We start from the raw sequence: 13,375 nt of genomic DNA, 5'->3' as shown, positions 1-13,375 counted from the left end.
CAAAATGGTGAGTAAGGAAGAAGAGGGCAGGGGTATAGAAGAGACCAATGACACCAGCATGGGCCCCACAGTTACCCAGAGCCTTGCAGTGGGCACCACAGGATGGCAGGAGGCAGGCAGCAGACAGCACAGAGAATGAGGGCATAGGAAGCACCTATGAGCCCTACATCCAGGGCAGTGTGGTGGCCAGGCCATACCAGATGTTGGGGTACGTATCCAGATGCCAGCCAACAACACATACCTGTGTTTGCAATATGTGTTGGGCGGGGTCTGCTGCCCACAGTAAGGCATTCTCTTGAGCAGGATCACAGGATTCACCATGACACAGACACCATGGGTCACAGCCGCCACAGCCACTAGACCTACCCCACGCTGGGTCAGCAACGCCCCATAGTGCAAAGACTGGCAGATGGCCATGTAGCAGTCTACAGTCGTGGCCAGCAGCACTGGGGATTCAGCAATGGAGGCCACATGGACAGCAAAGAGTTGAGCCAAACAGGCTCCAAATGGGATCTCACTGGACAAGCCCCAAAGTACAGCCAGAGAGCTCTGGGCACTGTAGATGTGGCCAGAACCAAATCAGCAGCTGCCAGAAGCTCCAGCAGCTGGTACATGGGTACATGGGTCCTAGAGTGCCTTGTCAGCAACTACCAGCCCCAGGAGAAGGGCATTCCATACCGAAGCTGCCATGTAGAGCAGGCACACAGGCACAGAGAGCCAGGCATGCTGAGCTTCCAGTCCTGGCACCCCCAGCAGGACAGAGGACCCAGACCCAGAGATCAGCAAGGTCTGATTGACAGCTGGCAGTGCAGGATCCAGTGATCTTCTGCTTCCATCTGGCTGTGTCCCTGCAGGATATAAATGGGGCCTATGAGAGGCAACCAGCAATTGTAGAGAGATTTCAAATAAATGAGTGTGATGCTAGGGCTTAGGATGCTAGAGCGTTTGCCGAACACCTTCTTTGTGTGAGGCACTTTTCTGGGGATTCATCAGATACTCAACTATGGATTCTCTAACAGTCTAGTGTGTTTGCTAACATTCTCAGATGACAAATCAAAGAATTTTGTTCCTGAGAGATTAACAAACTTACTCCAGGTCACGCAGCAGGTAAACAAAAGAGGTAGGATTTAAATCTAAACTCATCTGACTAAAGGCCATATTCTTCTGTTGGTCCTCTCCTCTGGATATAATGATCCCCATCAGCCCAGGCACAGGAGACATTGGGTTATGTTTTCACTAATCACCTTTGCCAGAGGAAGTAATTCATGTTCTCTACACCAAATTCTTCCAACTACAGTACAGCCTCTGTGTTCCCTCCACCCCAGGGGATATATAGGCCAGAAGGAAGGAAGCATGTTAATAGAATGGCTATTTTCTACTCTATTCACTGACAGATGCTCAAAGCTCCTATTTCATGATCCAATTCCAGAAGCCACTTTTTAAGCTCAGACCCTAAACTTCCAAAACATTTCATTTCTCCAGTCTGTCTGGCACATTTTTCCATCTGCCCATGACTTCTTACAACTCTTTCTCCAGGTCTGGTCCACAAGAGCTCTAGGAATCTCGTTGATGGAACTTAATTTGTTCTATAACCAGTGTGAATATCCATCCCTTAACTCAACTTTGTGGTTCTTTTTCCCTCTATTCTTTTTCCATGAGAAGATATGTTGGGTTCCCCACACTGGGGCCTTTTAGAGAGTGGAGGGTGGGAAGAAGGAGAGGATCAGAAAAAATAATTATTGGGACTAGGCTTAATACCTAGTTATGACAAAATAACCTGTATAACAAAACCCCATGACACAAGTTTACCTATGTAACAAATTTATACTTGCACCCCTGAATTTTAAAAGTTAAAAAGAAAAGAAACAAATATTTGGGTTCTGTAGAACTCAGTTTGAGAAAATCTGAAGCCCACTAAGGATGTAGAAGAGCATCAGGGCTGGGCTGCAGTGGAAGGGGCTGGGATTCGATACCATGGTGACACTGCAGCTGACGGTCTGCTGAAAGTGGTAACAGGGGGAGGCAAGGGAACACTCTACTTACCTGGATTTCAGTGGACAATTAACAGCCTGAAAGAAAGCTCTAAGTAAGGTGGGCTTTCCGTGCCCCATTTGAGAACCAGAGTTATGTCCTTGAACTTCATGAGAGATAGAATCTGATATCCTAACCTGTACTGGAGACTGAGGAACCTGGGGCAGGTGAGCAGAGACTGGAATGTCTGGTCCTGCTTGAGATCTCAAGCTTCCCACGCAGCCCTCTTGGCAGCACTGCCTCCCGGAGCTTCTCTCACATCCCCACACCCTGACTCCTGCAAAGTAGAGACAGGCAATAAAGTGGATGAGACTTTCTCACGTAGGAGTCCTATTGGCTTAGGAGTCAGAACTTCCTTCTAAAGGACGAGGCTTTGTCAAGTTGCAAAACTTGACCCTGCCCCACTCACAATGGGGCCCTAGGGGCTTCTCTGGACCTTGGGAACATCTTGGCAGGGCCCAACTTACCACAAGGCAGGCCCAGTCTTTACAATACAAGAACACTGTCAGCTTCCTCAGGGTCTGGGAACATCTCTCCCAAAACCACAGGGCAAGCACAACACATACATTAAGAAGACACTTAAGAAACACGAGAAATTCTTGTACTTAAGGTGTGGGCTCTACTAGCACACTTCCTCTTGGAAAAGTTTCAGGGACAATTCTCCCAGATCATCCGCATCTACAACACACATTTCTCTTTCCATTTCCTCCCATAAGCTTTGTGAAGGGGAGGAAGAGGAAGCTGAGGACCCTTTACACCCGTGCCCTCCCAGCCTCAGCCTCCGCCTTCTGTCTTGTTCTTGGCAGGAATAGCTGCACCCTTCTCATCGGCCATACTACTTCTATTCAATATGGTACTGGAAGTCGTAGCCAGAAAAATTAGGCAGGAGAAAGAAATAAAAGGCATCCAAATTGGAAAGGAAGAAGTCAAATTATCTCTGTATGCTAACAGTACAATTTTATATATAGAAAACCCCAAAATTATGTCAAAAAAACTCCAGATTTAGTAAATGAATTCAGTAAAATTTCAAGATACAAACTAACATGCAATAATCAGTAGCGTTTCTATGTACCAATAACAATCAAGCAGAGAATCAAATCTAGAAGGCAACCTCACTTATAATTACTACCAAAAAACATGCCTAGGAATACATTTAACCAAGGAGGTTAAACATCTCTACAAGAAGAACCACGAAGCACTGATGAAAGAAATTGTAGATGATGCAAAGAAATAAAAAATAACCATGCTCATGGATCAGAGGAATTATTATTAGAATTGATGGATACACTAAAAGTTCATACTTCACCACTATGCAATATGTCCATGTAATAAAACTGCACTTGTACCCTTCAAATTTATACAAATAAAAAAGATACTAACATAGCAGCTAAGATTAGAATAGCATTTTAAAATCTGCAAAGCACATTTATCTACATTTTTTAATCCTAGTACTGATCCTATGAGCTGAGCAAGATTGCATATAAGAACTAAAATACAGCATAACCAGCAAAAAGTTTATGTAGTCATAGAAATAAATAAACCCTCCTGGGGCAGAGGGTAGAAAAATAATAGCAGATGATTGAGCCAGAGATAGAAAGTAGAAGGAGGAATAGAAGACATCAGTACAGACATCAGTTTCCTTTTTTTTGGGTTTCTTGCACTATGTGTCTTTCATGAGAGCCATTCACATGTATTAGTGTATAACCATGGGTTTGAATGCCTACTAGGATGAAAGGAGCATGTACTTTTAAATTGTTTCAATTCTGTATTATTTATTATTCCTTTCATAAACTTTAAATAATATTATCTCTTGGTCAATCCATGTTCTCAGCAACATGGTAATAACCAGAAGAGAATAACAGAATACTAGAAAATCTTCTGGTATCTGTGGGCATTTTTGCAAGTTGGCACAGAAAGCAGAACTCTCATACAGTCAGATGTGGCTTAATTTTAAGTAACTAGAGTTCACATTGAAGTAGACAGTACGATAGTGTTTACTGACTGGGGAGTCCATGTTCAAAGTTTCAGTTAGACTAGAGGAATATATTTCAGTGATCTATTGCACACCATGGTGACTATAGTTAATAATAATGTATTGAATACTTCAAAATTTCTAAAAGAATAGATGTTAAATGATCTTACCATAAAAAAGTATGTGAGGTGATGAATAAGTTAATTAGCCTGATTTAGTCATTTCACAATGTATACAAATATAATCACATTACAAAGGACCTTATAATATATACAATTAATGTTTGTCAATTAAAATTTTTTAAATAACCAGAATATAAATTAATTAAAATTTTAAAATACAACTAGATTTTATAACAATCATAAAAGTAGGTTCTGAGAAATGCAAATCAAAACCACAATGAGATACCATCTCACACCAGTTAGAATAGCAATCACTAAAAAGTCAGGGAACAACAGATGCTGGAGAGGATGTGGAGAAATAGGAATGCTTTTACACTGTTGGTAGGAGTGTAAATTAGCTCAACCATTGTGGAAGGCAGTGTGGCGATTCCTCAAGGATCTAGAACCAGAAATACCATTTGACCCAGCAATCCCATTATTGGAGATACGCCCAAAAGATTATAAATCATTCTACTATAAAGACACATGCACACGTATGTTTATTGCACCACTGTTTACAATAGCAAAGACTTGAAACCAACCCAAATTCCCATCAATGATAGACTGGATAAAGAAAACGTGACACATATACACCATGGAATACTATGCAGCCACAAAAAAACGATGAGTTCATGTCCTTTGCAGGGACATGGATGAAGCTGGAAACCATCATTCTCAGCAAACTAATACAAGAACAGAAAATCAAACACCACATGTTCTCACTCATAAGTGGGAGAACACATGGACACAGGGAGGGGAACATCACGCACCGGGGCCTGTCAGGGGGTGGGAGGTCAGGGGAGGGATAGCATTAGGAGAAATACCTAATGTAGATAATGGTTGATGGGTGCAGCAAGCCACCATGGCATGTGTATACCTATGTGACAAACCTGCACGTTCTGTACATGTATCCCAGAACTTAAAGTACAAAAAATTAAAGTAGACTCTGATATTCCTAGATTCTTTTCCTTCCTTTGGAGTCTATTTTCGCAAGCATGAGGCTGTATTTGATGAGAATATCATTGAACTGAGAGATAACAGATTATATTCTAGCTCCACATTCATAACTTCCTTGCTGTATGCCTTGAAAAAGTTATTTGCACTTTTTGATCTTCAGCTTCCTCTTCTGAGAATGAGATTTGAATAGTTTAAGTTCCACAGCATCTGACCCTACCCCTTCCCATCCCTCATGCCCTATCCCCCCCCTCAATCACTCTGCTGCAGCCACCCTAGCCTTGTTTCTATCCCCACTTCATGTCAAGCTTTTTCAGCCCTAGAGTATTTTCATTTGCTGTCCTCTCTGTCATTGTCCTCCAGGCCAGTTTTAGTCCTTCATCTTATTCAACTTTATTTTTTTCATTTGTCATATTAATATTTTTGAGCAATGAACTGGTTTCTTGGTTTTATTGCTTGTCACTCTCCCAAGAATATAAACTCCATGGAAACACGGCAGAGACTCCTTATAATCCCAAATGGTTAGAACAATATCTAATATATATAAGGTCCTCAATAAATATTTTCCAAATGAACGGATGATTTTCTTTTCATGATTTAACTTTTGCTTTTAAGCTCTGGGGTGCATGTGCAGGTTTGTTATGTAGGTAGACTTGTGCCATGGGGATTTTTTGTACAGATTATTTCATCACCCAGTTATTAAGCCTAGTACCCATTAGTTATTTTCCTAATCCTCTCCCTTCTCTCATTCTCCACCCTCTGATATGCCCAGTGTGTGTTGTCCCCTTCTATGTGTCCATGTGTTCTCATCATTTAGTTCCCACTTATAAATGAGAACATGCAGTATTTGCTTTTCTGTTCCCATGTTAGTTTGCTAAAGACAATGACCTCCAGATCCATCCATGTACCTGCAAAGGACATAATCTCATTGTTTTTTATGGCTGCATAGTATTCCATGGTGTATATGTACCACACTTTTTTATCCAGTATACCATTGATGGGCATTTAGGTTGATTCCATGTATTTGTTATTGTAAATACTGATGCAGTGAACATATGCATGCATGTGTCTTTATAATAGAACAATTTATATTTTTTTGGTATATACCCAGTAATAGAATTGCTGGGTCAAATGGTACTTCTGTCTTTAGGTCTTTGAGGAATCATCACACTATCTCAATGGTTAAATTAATTTACACTCCCACTATCCATGTATAAGTGTTCCTTTTTCTCCATAACCTCACCAGCATCTGTTATTTTTTTTTCACTTTGTAATAATAGCCAAAGAATGGATGATTTTCAAAACAGGATTTATTGGAGAAACGTTATTGTTCAAGTAGGATCCTACTTAAACACTTAATACACAAACAAAACTAAATAATATCAGATCTCCTGTGATTGTGGAAAAAGAAGACAAGTCGCTTCCTCCACATAACCCTTGAGATGCACCTTAAGGCATCCTCTCAGAACCCAGCTCTTTAGGATTGTCTCGGAAACCACTGGAAGAGACCAACTCTACATTTCATAACAGTTTATGGTTATGCTTCTAAGTTCCTTCTTTAATCACAACACATAGTGTTTTCTCAGTTCTAATGCTTATTAAATTTGGGTGCATTTTTCCATGGATGCGTTACTTTATCGTAGTGTTCCCATCCTCATTCCCTCTCCTCACTGTAAAAATGTTTCTTGCAATCAATAAACTGCAGTGTGTAGGACAGAGTTCCACAGGTCCTCTAACCAGTGTGGTTAAATTTTTACTTTAGTTTCTAAATGAGCTGGCTTGAAGTCCAATCTGTGTGCTGTGGGAACTCCAGTTCTTTATTCAAATCTCTAACTGTTTTGAGGGGTTATATTCTCCCAGTACGACCGCTGCAGCTCACTTTCTCAATGTGTCTTGGGGCCTCGAAGCTACTCTCCTCTCCCAGCACCAAAGCCCGCAACCGTGCCGTTGATCAATGTGCTAATTCACTCATTCCCTTCATCACATTGCTGATGTAACACTATTTGCAGCAGACTTGTACTGAAGATTCTTTGATTTTTCATTTTGTGTGTATATAGAGAGGAAACAAAGGGAATTACAGTGAAACATAAAAGGAAAATAATTAGAATCCAATGTTATCATTAATGTTCTCAATATCCATCTGATAATCCTCTAGATGAGAAATTTCTCACTGATCTTTTTACTAGTTATTCTCTGTTCCTCAGCATTTCTGTTCTACTTAACACACTCACTCATCACAGCTGCAAATATCAACTTCCAAATTTTTATTTCTTTTTCAATTTAGAGTAATTCAGCTCTCTGTTTTCATCTCCTTCTTCCTGATCATATTCTGTGCAGTCCCCTATTTCACAAGCAAAGAGGTCATCAGGAATTTTTATACATAGGACCATAATTTTCATACAGATCATGCCACATTCTTGCTACATAAAAGCAGCTCCAAGTAGTTCTTGCTTTAAATAGCATTTGCCTTTTCACTCTTTCTACATTTCTGTACATTAAAAACTTATTCTGGTTATTCCATCTCCCAGTAAGACATCATCCTGTACCCTTAGTAGAAAACAAAAGTATAACCTTATCTCTCATCTGCTTGGTCTTCACTCCATAAACAATGGGGTTGAGTGCAGGTGGGATAACAATGTAGAGATTGGCAAACACGATGTGGAAGCTGCGAGAGACATTGTGTCCAAAGCGATGGGCGAGGATGGAGAAAAAGGCAGGTGTATAAAACATGAGGATGACACAGACATGAGAACCACAAGTGCTGAGAGCTTTCTGGCGGGCATCTTGGGAAGGAAGGTGAAAGACAGCACAGAGGATGAGGGTGTAGGAAACAGCAATGAGAATCACATCTGAGATGACCGTCATGATGGGAACACAAAAGCCATACCAGATGTTGATGGAGATATCAGCACAGGCGAGCCGGGCAACACCTATGTGCTCACAGTATGTGTGGGGTATGATGCGTGTCCTGCAGAAAGGCAGGCGTGTCAGCAAGAATACATCTGGCAGGATGATGCAGAAGCTTCGAAAGGAGATGCCCATAGCAATCTTGATGATGGTCTTGAGAGTCAAGATGGTGGTATATCTCAAGGGAGAACAGATGGCTACATAACGATCAAATGCCATGGCCATCAGAATGGCTGAATCCAGGACAAAGCTATAGTGAAGGAAGAACATTTGTGTAAGGCATCCTGGGAATGTGATTTCTCGAGCCCCCAGCCAAAAGATACTGAGTGTTTTAGGCACACCAGCTGTGGACAGGATGAGGTCAGTCATGGCCAGCATGGAGAGAAAGAAGAACATGGGTTCATGAAGACTGTGCTCCACAGCAATGAGGTAGAGAAGGATGCAGTTTCCCACAACAGCTACAATGTAGATGATACAAAAAAGAATCCCAATCCACACGTGGAATTGCTCCAGGCCTGGGATCCCTACCAGAATGAAGGGTCCTGGGTTGTAACTGCTCAGGTTGAAAATGATCATGGCACATGCAGATGGCACAAATCTCAGGTCCTAAAGACAGAAGGTGATGAAGGAGAGTTAGAGAAACTTGAGTAACTCTCACTTGCAACTAATCATTATTATAGCCTCCTGAAGATAAAGTGACCTTGTAATTTATCATCCAAAATGGAACCCATTTGAAATGAACAAAGGTTAAATTTGGTAATAATGGTAGCAACATGCATAAACCAACATGGTTCAGACACAAATAGATATATTATTAGTCTATGTGAAGAGACTCTCTTCTTTCTTCTGGCCTCCCCTGGTAGCTTACAGAGCTTCTCCAGGAAGCCTTCCAGACTGGTTACACTCTTTGTTACACATTGTTCTCCCATACAAGTTAACAAAGTACAGAATATACTTTTTCATGGGTTAGTGGATTATAGCTCATATGACCTTATGGACATAATTATTTAGGATCTGCTTGCTCTGTCATTGTGAATTATCTGTCTCTGCCCCCAAGTCAGCTATTTGCTTCTCTTAAAGCTACCTGATGACTGTGGCTCTTAGATTTGTAAGATCAATGCCTCTTTATTGCCATCTAAAAACCTAATTCAGTTCAGCAAACACTAGATGAGTTCCTACATTATGCTGGATAACGTGTAAAAGTTTAAACTAGAAAAGTCCCATATAGCTTAAGCTCACTAGCCTTTCTTCTCAAAAAAAAAAAGAAATTAGTAGTTTTCCAACACTATATACTACACAAATATGTAATAGTCTAATACTGTGGACTTAATGACACTATCAGTCAAGGTTTCTGTCCAAAAGGAAGATTGCGTTTTTTTGTGAACATACATCTATTAGATAGACACATCAACCCAAGACACATATTCTCTCAAACACAGACCCTTAATACTTAAATTCTCAGGCATATCCTGACCTACACTCACATTCTGTCATATATTTTGCTACCATATATTTACCCATATATAATCTTACACAATTATAAGCCCCCCTCCTCCCATCTTCCCCACACACGTGCTGAGAATGTAAACAAAACATTTCATAATTGGATTTTGCCTATATTTCTATGAACTCAAATGCAACAGATGTTCATGAAGTTATCCAAAAGCATTCACAACACACATGGGTCCACAGACAGTTAATTCTCAGGGTTCTCATTTAACTGTCACGAGTTTGGTCATTTCCTAAAACCCCCACGAGTCCTATACATTCTTCCTTCCCCAGTAATGCCTCTACCCACCCCTATCAAACACCCCATTGCATTACATAGAAAATATTTTTTATACCTGTAGATAATTCTATATGAGTAGAAAGATACTACACATGTAAGTGCTACAGGTAATGAACCATGTAGCAAGGCCAAGGACTTACAGAATCAGGACTAAAATGAGGCTTATGGTAGCCATATGCTTCATATTCCTAACCTGAGAAGGCCAAGAATCATGTTCAAATTTATCCCTACCCCTGCTTTTTATCTCCTTCTAAGGCCCAGCTCACAATACTTTCCATTCCTCAGACCAGGGCTTGTTTTCTCCACTCTTCTTTTCGCAAAAGAGATGCTCTTTGTCTTCCTTTCTTACACGTCCTTATCTACAGGTGAAAACACCTTTCTTACAACTCAAACCTTCCTCTACAGTGTCTTCACATTCTAGATTCTGGGAACACAGTCCAGACTTCAGAGAGTGGGTCACAGCCCAGCCCCTCATCTACTGAGAATTCAAGGTTTTCCTGTTTAGTCCCCTTGATCTTGACTCTCTCATCCACTGGGGGTATAGAATTCACCTGTTGCTAATACTGGAAACCTGACTAGGTTTTTCAGCCTTCATGTTGAAAACTCCTATGTTACTCACATACTCAAACAACATGTGGCATCAGCATACTGAAACTATATATTAATACTTTGAATCACAGGTCTCCCAACTTGTCTGAGGTCATCCTTTATTCATACATATGTGAGGAAAGGTTTTCTCAAGTTTTTATATTTCCATGAACTCAAATACAACAGATGTTCATAAAGTCATCCAGAAGCATTCACAGACACACATGCGTGCACAGAAAGTTAGCGCTCAGCGTTCTCATTTAACAATCAGACAAATCCACATGGAACAATTTATGACAATCTGTTGTCTTTTTTCAAGGCAATGCCATTAAAGGGGAAGGGGAATATTAGGTAAGGAAAATTCATTTCCAGATTGAAGTATACTTAAGAGAAAAACAAATGCAGTGTGGTTATGTTATGTTATGTTATGTTATGTTATGTTATGTTATGTTATGATGTTATGTTATGTTATGTTATGTTATGTTATGTTATGTTATGCTTGTTATTTAGACAGAGTCTCACTCTGTTGTCCAGGCTGGAGTGCAGTGGCACAATCTCGGCTTCCTGCAGCCTCTGCCTCCCAGGCTCAAGGGATTCTCCTGCCTCAGCCTCTGGAGTAGCTGGGACTGCAGGTATCCACCACCACACCTGGCTAATTTTTGTGTTTTTAGTAGAGATGGGTTTCACCATGTTGGCCAGGTTGGTCTCAAACTTCTGACCTCAGATGATCCACCCGCCTCAGCCTCCCAAAGTACTGGGATTACAGGTGTGAGTCACCACACCCAGCCTGCAATGTGGTTCTCGATTGAATTTTGTTTAAATGAACCAGATATTGAATTCAATTAAAGAATAATTAGGGAAACTTAAATATGAACTATTTAAGGTATTGGGTGATAAAGAGGAATTTGTGTTAATTTTATCATTAGTGATTATAGTATGGTACATACACACACATACACTCAGGCATCCACAGTATGTTGCCAAAATATTGGCACAGAGTGTGTGCTCTGGAGCCTCAGAAAGCTAGGTTTCACAATTTAATCCTGGTTCCACAATTTACTAGCTATCTGAATCTGGGCAAACTATTTAAATTGTATGATCTGCAGGTTCCTATTTTTTTAAAAGAAATTAATATTTCTAATTTTTATAGTTATTATTAGGACAAAATGATACACACTGAAAAATACTCTTTAATATAGTACCTGAAACATATTAAGTATGTAACAAGTTTTACTTCTTTATGTTAGGTTATATTTTATATCATTAGTATTATTATTAATAGACCACACAGTGGAGAAGAGAACAGAAATAGCAAGATGGATAAAAATTGGCATACACACATCCCAGCACACTTAGTTCTACAGTTTAGGTTAGAGTTACAGACTCTTGTCATATGTCTGAAACAGAAATTTCCTAACACTGCTAACTGTGGTCATACTTAACTCAGCTGTATAATTGTCCATCTGTTTTGATCTTTTGATGCCTATTCAGTGGAACATATACACAAGTATTGGAGATCGGGGCCTCGGTTTATAAATTGGAGTTGCTCAGGGAAGAAAATTATAGTGCCCAGTCCATGGCCCCTGAGAAATAGAGGCCTGGCATTTCACTCACTTTCTCTCTCTAAGTCTTGTCCCAATCAAACCCCTTCAAACAGCCAATACTCACCAAATCTTGGGAATCAGGCCAAAGGCAAAGAAGAAAGAGTGTGTTGACAAAGAAAATTTACAAGGGAGCAGACACACCAACCCAAAAAAATGAGTAAAAGGAAAAAGAAGGATGTTAGAGAGGTTGATTCCCTGCCCATTTGTTTTCTCTTGTCACTCACTGTTCCTTGTGGGAAGAAGGTAGGTAGTTAGGGGATTAGGGACTCTGACATGCCCTCTTCTCATCCTCAAGGGAAGAAGATGAAAAAGATTTTATCAACCTTGTTCGTGCCTTTTAGTTAACACTGTCTTAGGGTGCTTTATTTATTTATTTATTTGTGAGCTGATGTGTATGTGAGTGGAAAGCTGTGTGTACGTGCCTATCATATCACCCAGGTTTCAAGTTCATGTCCTCACTTACCAGATAAAGGATTTCAGATGAGTTAGTTAATTTCCACTGAAAGGTGGTCATATTAGTACCTGTCTCTCAAGATTTTATAAGTACTGACAAATTAAATAGGATATTGCTTATGAAAATGCTTAACATATTGGCAAACCCATAATATAGACAAATAACCTAGGGCAACTAGGGCAAGCTAGAAGGCTTGTAGCTGAATTTCTGACCCACATATAATAAGGGAATAAAAATTCATGGCAGGTATAAAGTGTATTTTTAGCCTAATTTTTGTATTAATTTTTTTAAAATGTTTGTCTATATTTTTCTTTTTGCCTTTTCACTTCTAGTAACTAGCAGAGCCAAGATCATTAGATATGCCACATAACAATGCCACATAACACATAACATAAATATGCCACATAACACATAACATAAATATGCCACATAACAATGCCACATAACACATAACATAAATATGCCACATAACACATAACATAAATATGCCACATAACAATGCCACATAACACATAACATAAATATGCCACATAACAATGCCACATAACACATAACATAAATATGCCACATAACAATGCCACATAACACATAACATAAATTTGCCACATAACAATGTTTCTGAACCGTGGTCCCATAAGATTACAATACCATATTTTAGAGTACCTTACCTATGTTTAGACATGTTTAGATGCACAAATACCATTATATTACACTTGCCTAAAATATTCGGTATAGTAAGATGATGTGCAGTTTTGTAGCCAAGGAGCTATAGATTATATTATGTATAATATATATAATATATTATAAAGCCAAGACTATATCATACAGGTTTCAGTAAGTATATTCTATGATATTTGCACAATAATAAAATCACCTAACAACTCATTCATGAGACTGTATCCTCATTGTTAAGTG

General features: G+C 39.7%; 1 protein-coding gene across 1 annotated transcript; it reads right to left on the bottom strand.

Moving 5' to 3' along the window:
* Positions 1 to 7,653: 7,653 nt before the first annotated feature.
* LOC105720129 (olfactory receptor 52H1) lies at positions 7,654 to 12,160 on the bottom strand. Its single transcript, XM_012456431.2, has 2 exons — positions 12,071 to 12,160; positions 7,654 to 8,631 (listed from the first exon to the last, which is right to left on the bottom strand). Exon 2 carries the CDS (start codon positions 8,599 to 8,601, stop codon positions 7,654 to 7,656), a length of 948 nt encoding a protein of 315 aa, XP_012311854.2. The 5' UTR covers positions 8,602 to 8,631; positions 12,071 to 12,160.
* Positions 12,161 to 13,375: the final 1,215 nt, after the last annotated feature.

This window comes from Aotus nancymaae, unplaced genomic scaffold (genome assembly GCF_030222135.1).
Source record: "Aotus nancymaae isolate 86718 unplaced genomic scaffold, 86718_ANA_hifiasm-v0.15.2.pri h1tg000059l, whole genome shotgun sequence".
NCBI classification, from domain to species: Eukaryota; Metazoa; Chordata; class Mammalia; order Primates; family Aotidae; genus Aotus; species Aotus nancymaae.
This window is presented reverse-complemented; position numbering and strand designations above follow the sequence as displayed.

Bases quoted from the DNA above. Each gene is read 5' to 3' on its own strand.
- LOC105720129 (XM_012456431.2), bottom strand. From the start codon at position 8,601: ATGATCATTTTCAACCTGAGCAGTTACAACCCAGGACCCTTCATTCTG.